Source organism: Chenopodium quinoa, unplaced genomic scaffold (genome assembly GCF_001683475.1).
Source record: "Chenopodium quinoa cultivar QQ74 unplaced genomic scaffold, ASM168347v1, whole genome shotgun sequence".
Classification (NCBI taxonomy): domain Eukaryota; kingdom Viridiplantae; phylum Streptophyta; class Magnoliopsida; order Caryophyllales; family Amaranthaceae; genus Chenopodium; species Chenopodium quinoa.
Genome location: NW_018742461.1, coordinates 2,595,372 through 2,604,041, shown reverse-complemented (window position 1 = coordinate 2,604,041; position 8,670 = coordinate 2,595,372). Strand labels below are relative to the sequence as shown.

General features: G+C 35.0%; 2 protein-coding genes across 2 annotated transcripts; one reads left to right on the top strand and one right to left on the bottom strand.

The window, feature by feature from the left end:
• Positions 1-1,360: 1,360 nt before the first annotated feature.
• LOC110718714 (pentatricopeptide repeat-containing protein At4g38150-like) lies at positions 1,361-4,375 on the bottom strand. The gene is made up of 2 exons (XM_021897605.1): positions 3,002-4,375; positions 1,361-1,483 (listed from the first exon to the last, which is right to left on the bottom strand). The coding sequence occupies exon 1, from the start codon at positions 4,232-4,234 to the stop codon at positions 3,026-3,028; it is 1,209 nt and encodes a 402-aa protein (XP_021753297.1). The 5' UTR covers positions 4,235-4,375; the 3' UTR covers positions 1,361-1,483; positions 3,002-3,025.
• Positions 4,376-6,092: 1,717 nt separating this feature from the next.
• LOC110718713 (transcription termination factor MTERF6, chloroplastic/mitochondrial-like) lies at positions 6,093-8,202 on the top strand. Its single transcript, XM_021897604.1, has 2 exons — positions 6,093-6,244; positions 6,882-8,202. The coding sequence occupies exon 2, from the start codon at positions 6,888-6,890 to the stop codon at positions 7,875-7,877; it is 990 nt and encodes a 329-aa protein (XP_021753296.1). The 5' UTR covers positions 6,093-6,244; positions 6,882-6,887; the 3' UTR covers positions 7,878-8,202.
• Positions 8,203-8,670: the final 468 nt, after the last annotated feature.

Sequence of the window (8,670 nt, the reverse complement as noted above, 5' to 3'; positions counted from 1 at the left end):
TGCACTGCACATTTCAAAATTTTACGGAGTATTCATAACGGAAAACCCGTTTCCTTCTCCTGCCTTTCTAAATCCAGAATAGACTCGTATTTCATTCATTAGTTGCAAAAAATGTGGGTACAGTACATGTAAGCTAGAAGAGCAATAGGGAAAAGACAATTACCTGAGTTGTCGCATAACCAAGTGAGTTGAAATTAGTTGAAAGGTAAATCTTGAACTTGCAATAAGCAACCAAAAAATTCAGAGTCCACGCCTGCATATCGACTAAATTATGTTCACCGGAAGGGGAAAAAGTCAGTTAGTGAGTCAACTTTACATGCTACTGTGCAATGTAGCATGCATTTTCTCTTTGGAAATATTGGAAAAGAAAATTTTTCAGATATGCAGTCAAATTTTATTAATGCATGAAAATTAGACTTGTCTTGAGCTATATCTAGTGGTATCCTGGCCAATGTGTCTGGGCATCAATAGAAGAGAGTAGCTAAGTGATAGATAAAGGATTGAATAACAAAGGAAAGACACATTCGTTCAAGCAATCAAATCTATTTACATTAGAACTATGATAAACAATGAGGCTGAAACTATGACTCAGATAAACTAGAAGGAAAAAATAAACTCTGACTTCATTAGAATAATATTGAAGACTCAGCCTTGATGTTCATTACAACAATCTAAATGCTTATCAGTCATATTGCAGTGCATCATTCTACATAAATAATATTGAACTTCGTAAGAAGTAAACAATTTAAATAAGAATGTTAAGTGGATCAGAGCCAAAGATCACACAAGATTGACTCTTTGCTTTAAGTAAACTTAGTGCTTCTCACAATGTTTCCTCCTTATGACGACCATTATGAGATTAAGGATCTACAAGAGACCAGTTAAAGAAACTATAAGGTTTTTACGGGTCATACTGTCATAGGTTTGATAATTTGTAGATTAAGACAAATCGTCACAAATCCATGAATCTAGAACTACACATTAACCATTAAGTTAAGAATCCAGATTAACTCAGTAATTTCCTATAAATCTGACTTCTAAAACACCTAATTTCTGGCCAACTCACACCAAAAGAAATAGAGCAACATCATTACACTGACACCAAGGCAACTCATTCATTGCACACAAGTCAAAGTATTTCTCAAGCAAGAATATTATCAGCAGTGTTAACTCAAACACATTCATGGCAACATTTTCAGCTTCAAAGTTTAAAACTCACAATACCGGGGAAACCTAAGATTACAAGCATTTAATATAAGCAAACCGTACTATGAAATCAGAGAATGAGATATATAAGTTTTCTTATTGGTATATTTTTCCCAGGAATGTAGCTAGAAGAGCACCCATTTGAAACGATATGGACCAAGCACTCACTAGGCATGATGTTTTCTGTCAATGAATGAGATTCTCTGTTGCAATTTTCTCCATCAGAGTACATTAACCAGGCAATTAAGTGAACTTGATAGCACTTTTTTTCAACAACCTGAAAGTACACAACGATCAGAATCATGCTAAAACGCTTGAGTTCTTTTTTTAATATGCCTCAAAGGCCAGTCATTATAATATGATTGCTGTTCAAGAATCCAACTCGCCTTTTTTGTCCTGAAATAACGTAGCTCCAAGCAGAAACCGAAAAATTTTACTCCATAAAAAGAGGAGAAATCCCAAAAAACAGGTCTAAGGTGGATCCGTCAATACATAATTACATTTCAGGGGGTGTGCTAAACATGGAGACCCGTCATAATACAAGTCTCACAATTAAGCATATAACAAGATACAATGTCCTGGTAACCTGATCCAGTTACTTTTGCAGTAGATTTGGTTTTAGAGGTTTCTGTTAGATTTTTGGCACTTAATTTTCAAGGGTACAGTGTACATCAGTACATACAGTCAATCTTGTAAGCTCATTGTTCATATACCAAAAGAATGATACTTCGTATAAAGAAGCTTGGTATAACTGTAAGGAAATCAATCTAATTATAAAATTAAAAATATAAAATATAAATAACACAAACCAATTAGGGAAAGTGCTCCATAATTTGAGACTGACAACGCTTTCATGCTAGCAGCTTAAAGTTCAGGCATGAAACTAATTTTTCAACTGCAAATACTGAAATTCATGTTTAGAACCTTGTCTCTTCATTTTGATCTAATGGGATAGTTCAATTATTTGAATCATATGACATGCGATACAATGTCTTGTGAGAATGTGAGTTAGTGTGTCAACACATCCTCAACTTTATAACATCGCCATATGCAACCTGATATTTTAACATCACTCAAATATAGAACATTCTTGGTTCTCAAAAATATAGAGATGAGATGAGATGAGATGCATCACTTCAGCAACTAGACATGAGTTTTATTTTCTTATAAGTTATAGCTGTTCAGTGTTCCCTTTCTCTTTATATTACATGACATACTGAATAATGCTTTATGGATAAGCCAGGGCAACAACGTGTTCTTGACAATTGATATGATTAGTGAAACGGTACCAGATTCATACCGAAGGGTTGATTCTACAACTATTGCATAACATCTAAAGAACTAGAACCATTTACAACAACCCAATTGTTGGAAGATGACATGTTCAATACTTAGTCCCAACGCAAGATCTCTAAATTCATGCGGTGTAGAGACTTTAGACCGTTGTCATTACAAAGCAAAGGCCTGAAAAAACTATTACATAACTGGACTAGTCTATTTATGATACCACAATCAATGAAAGTTGAATGGATATTGGCTCATTAGCATTTTTTTTTTCTTTCGGGGGTGGGAGTGGTTTAGAGAACCAGAATGATTATATATAAAGCTCTTTTTATTGATAAAATAAAGTTAGTTCAAAAATATAATAGCACAAAATATTTCATAGGATTAATGATTCTTGATTAGACAACTACTGAAAGAGTGACAATGTTGAGACACTTAGTCTAACCAACATATCTACTACAAGCTACCATAAGGATAGAGAAACAAATAAAAACTTCACAGGCATGCTTACAGATCATCTTTCGGCATGGGAAGCTTAGATTGGCCTCTGTGCGGTCTTCTTAGGCCCGAAGATTGCTTCCCATACCAGAGGGGATGTTGGACCATTCTTGTCCAAATAGGTTCTAACTGCCTTCTCATCCAAAAGTAATCCCTTTTGTTTCAATGTAAGGATAATATTTTGTGCTTCTTCAACTCCCTTCTCCTTACAAAACTCAAGAACCAGCTCAGTGAATGTAATCACATTTGGAGAATGACCATTTTCCAGCATTTCCACACAAAATTCAACAGCATCATCCAATCTGTTCCCTTTGCAAAGACCTCTGATCAAAACAGTATAACTAAATGCATTCGGTACAATCCCATTGTTCTGCATTTTCCTGAAAATCCTCTTAGCATCATCAAAGTTCTGCGCCTGGCAAAACCCTTCAACCACAGCCGTATACACAACAACCTCTGGCATTGAACCCTTCTCACGCATCATCCCAAAAAGCTTCATAGCTTCATGGACCAAACCATCCTTACAAAGGCCATCAAGCATTGCCACAGCATTAGGAATCAGACCACTTTGTTTCATTTTCTTAAAAATCTCATCAGCTTTCTTAGGCGCCGCCATCCTCTCTTCCTGAGACGGCACCTCGGAATCCTCCTTCGCCTTTGCCTCTTCCTCTACCTCATCAGATTTCTCTTCCACCTTACTTACATCACCAAGCTTAAACTTGTCAAGAAATTCACTCTCTCCCCTCTCTTTCCCAACCCTTTCCTCGCCTTTCGCCGGACCTTGCCTATCCAAGAGCTCGCTAACCGATGGCTGATAGTTCTTCCTACCCTCTTGATCCCAACTCAAACCAACCCCTCCAACCCCACTTTCTTCATCAAAATTTAAGGGATTTTTAAACCCATCATTTCTTCCTTGACGCCTATAATTACGATCTGGGTAATCAGTTTTTCCATTAAATTGAGGCATTTGTGGTCTATCACCTCCTGAAGACCTAAAACTTTTCTGGGGTGCGTTAAAATCTCCTCTATTCTTCCCAGAAAACTTTTTATTATCATCATCATCAACATAATCATCATTTCTACGACTATTATAACTATAATTTCTGAACTGCCCATTAATATTATGACCATCCATTGTTGAACTAAACAATTGCAATCTCAATAATAAGGGAAAAGCTGACCCATTTGAATTCAAATACTTGGAAATAACAGCAAGGTTCGAAGCTTTACCTCTTAAAGATCTCATCTTTATCTCTAATTCGAAAACTTGCAGAAATTCTTAGGGAATAATCGAGTGATGGATACACAGAGAACTGGGGAGCTATGAGCCTGTGACTGTGAGAAACGAGGGTTTTGGAGGGTTTAGAACTTTAGGGATTTTGAGTTTACGAGGGTATATTAGTCAATTGATGCCCGTTTGAGTTGACCGCACCAAACCGCAAACCAAACTTCAATTTTACGGTTTGGTGCGGTGCGGTTTTTGAAAATGATCAAACCACAGTTTGCGGTTTGATGTGATTTATAAAAATATTTAGATCAAAGTGCACTTTAATGCAATTTGCAGTTTTATACTATATTTTTATTAAAAAAAATATATAAAAGAGTTAAAATATATGAGCTAATCTTTTGATTAAAGGTTAAAAAAAGAGTTTAATATTTGAATTTGAATTACAATATGGTTTGGTGCGGTTTTTTTTAGAAGTGCAGTCTAGTGTGGTTTGAAAAAATTACAAACCGCAATTTTGCGGTTTGATGCGGTTTGCGATTTGCGATTTGGTGCGATTTAGGATCCAAACCGCACCGCAAACACCCCTACGTTTGAGTCAATAATGAGTTAATGACCATAATCTATCTGTATTACTCCGTATTCAAAACAAAATTCACAAAAACAACAAGCTTAGTTGATTGACGGTTTGGGTGATATTCAAGTCTTGGATCAAATCTTGCCTTTTATCATCTTTGTTCATACTCATGACTTAAAGAAGCTTAGTTGATTAAAGGTTTGGGTATAATAGACGAAATACATTATTGGAATGTAATAAACAACCCGTATTAGTCGTATCATTATAACCAAGCAAGCTTGGTGGGGGAATTGGTGGGAACTGACCTTGTAAACTTGGGAGTAGGGCGGATTCCTTAATCTCCCACTCTACTTTCAAGTCTCAAGCGTTCACCTGCGCATTTGAGCTAACTTAACATATAAGATATGTCGATTTTGTAGGACCCCTAAATTATATAAAGTACATTACAAATATATTTAGTGAATTAATGCAAATAATTTGGGACAAAGAAATATATACTTGCACTATGTGCTATGGGATGAATATAATAATATTGGGTCCTTTTATTTCTCTATCTCTACCTTATTAAAAGTTTAATCAAATACTTATGAATAGTGTTATGTCAATTATGTCCTTTAAAATGTCTATTTATTTATATATCCTCATATATGCATGTAAAACACATGTGTGACATTTTTTTCCCTTTTTGTTTTTACTCCTTCCGTTTTTAAATACTTACTCCACTTTTCATTTCTAGCCGTTTTTAAATACTTGCTTCATTTCTTTATTTGAAAAACTTTTACAATATTTAATTCTATTTTCTCAATTAGTGAACCTAACATAAATCATATTTTATTAATATAATATTTTCTCTCCTTCAATTCTCTCAACTACTTTTGCGTTTTACAATTTTTTATTCTTTCACCTACCCATTACCTTCATATTTTATTACTTTCTCCAATTTCTCTTAAAGCTCCACGCACGGAGAAATAGAGCACGTATTTAAAAAGTGAGGGAGTACCATCATAGCTTTTTAATTGGCTTTTTATTTTAATTTTTTTGCCTTTTCTTACCTACCTTTTAAAAAGTTTAAGATAACTCTTCTAAATAGTGTTTTGGACAATTATGCCCTTTAAAACTAAAGTTTTGACATAAATCAAATTGAAAGAGATTCCATAATATGACTAGCTATGTGCGCGCATCGCTCGCGTTAGTGACCCTAGTATTCAGAAAACGGATTTTTGATCTTACAAGGTTATAATAGTCATCTTAATACATACTTGTATCAATTACCATAATGTCCTCAATGAAAAGAGATAGATAAGATTATGCCCCAATTTCTGAATGTCTATAGAGGACTGAGAGTAGGAGAGAGACTATAGAAGTGAAGTTTGAAGCAGAGTGCTCTGTTTTTCACTCCTTTTCTGCCATGTTTGCTTCTACGTAATCGAGGAACCCATCTTCAAAACATTTAGGTAATTATCCTTTTCATTTTTCAAAGCTTAAAATTTTATTTTGTGCTCTTTTTTCTGTAAATTGAGGTCTATAATTGCAAAAAATGTTAATTTGTTCTCAATTGTTGGCTTTTGTCTAATGTAGTTTCAGCATTATGAAAAATTTCCCAATTTTAGTTTGATGGTGAAATTGGGTAATAGGAAATGTAAATTTGTTTGATTGCACTTATAATTTATTAATTAGAAAATTTCTTAATGGAGGTAGAGTTTAATTGATTTGCTGATTTTCTATAATTAATCTGCTAATTTTTCCGAATTCAGATGTTAAAATCGAATTCTGTTGTTTATGCAACTTAACGAGTTTTTTTGAAGTAATTGATACTTCTGACTTATAGAGAATTAGGTCAACTGGTCAATTTGGAGATTAATTTGGTCTTACTGAGTTTGAAGAAGAATTTGTTTTTTTTTTTTTTTTTTTTTTTTTGTGGTCTATTTGGAGAATTTGTAACTGTTGGGTTCTAAATACTCCGTAGCATTCTAGCAAAGGCTTAGTCCAAAAATGATTTGTGGTTGGTTAACATGAATCGTCGTAAGAAATCGTATACGCTGCCTTGACATTTTACATTGGTACATAAATAGCTCAATTTCTGATTTGTAGAAAATTATGGAGGTTAGTAGCAGCCAAAACAACAGCACTGGTGTATTGTGGTTCTTCAAGGATAAAGGATTTGATGACAAAAGCATTCAGGACATGTTCAAACGGTGCAAGCGGCTCGAAGGCTTGCAAAGGGAAAGAGCTTCCCAAAGTTGGGATTATTTGAGAAGCATTGGTATCCCAGAGAGAAAACTACCATCAGTAGTTCTCAAATGCCCGAAAATCCTGTCATTCGGTGTGGATGAGACACTCGAGCCCATGGTTCAGTGCCTTAATACACTTGCTACAAAACCTGAGGAGGTTGTAACAGCTATTATCAAATTTCCCTATATTTTTTCTCACAGTGCAGAAGGAAAGCTGTGTCCTTTATTAGGTTTCTTTGAGGCACTTGGGATTCCTGAAAAGCAACTTGGTAAAATGGTATTGGTCAATCCTAGAATCGTAAGCTACAGCATCGAGCCAAAGCTTACTCAGTTTGTGGATTTCCTTACCAAGCTCGGGCTTAATGAGGAAGGGATGATTGGTAAAATTTTGGTGAAGAACCCATATCTCATGGGTTACAATGTTCAGAAGAGGCTGCAGCCTACAGCAGAATTCCTAAAGAACGTTGGTCTGACAAAAACAGATCTTCAGAAAGTTGCTGTAAACTACCCTGAGGTTCTATGTCGAGATGTTGAGAAAGTTCTCAAGCCAAATTTCGATTACTTAAGGAGCTCTGGATTCGGTGACAATCAGATCGCAGCTTTGGTGTCTGGTTACCCCCCTGTACTGATCAAAAGTATCAAGAACTCCTTGGAGCCGAAACTGAAGTTTCTGGTGCAAGTGATGGGGAAAAGCCTTCAGGATGTTGTGGAGTATCCTGATTTCTTTCGACATGGTTTGAAAAAGAGCTTGGAGTTGAGGCAAAGGGTACTGTCTCAGAAGAACATAGATTGCAGCTTAAATGAGATGCTGTACTACAATCGAAAGAAGTTCTGCTTGAAGTATGGATCAACCTAGGAAATCCACAAGCGATGCAACCTTTTGTTTGCTTTTTCCAGTTCCTAATGGTATTTAATTCTTATCAGTTCTTTTTAGTTGTAGACTACTTTCATATGATATAATATATTGCTTTGTATGATTATGTTTCTTCAATCAAAATGCACTAATGCAGGAATTGCAAGAATGATCTAGTATAATTGATTTTTGTATTGAATAAATCAAAACCTTCTTCAATGGAGAAATCAGAACGCATGAACATCCTCAATGGAGGAGGAAGACAAACCTTGCCCTTAAGGGTTAACCATGCCATAATTTCTCCAATTTTTTTAGGGTTTTTCGTCTTATATATCGAGGTGAGTAGGCGACCCATATTAATGTATTGAATACTAATTTCCATCCTTCCTAATTCCTTGTATATGCCTAAAATAATTTTAATATCAATAACATATCAACAACAACAAAAACCAAAAAAAAAAATAATACTATATCAATACTATATCGATAATTATAGTAGATTACTATTTCCAGGGAAAGCAAACATTATCACCAGGAACCCTGCAAGGCCCACTATCATGGATGTTCCAATTACAATAATCTTGACAAGGCTTATGATAACCCATACTATCCCTTTTAAATTCTTAAATATCAAACTTGTGAAAAGTATTTTCCCATTTAAATCCACAGAAATATAATGATATACCTGCGAGATTAACTTTGAAATTGAATTCATATTTCTCAAGGTACGCTATATCATGTACCCCTAAATCATCGTCCTTGGATTTGCAATGAACTTGGAGATTCATCTTTCCGT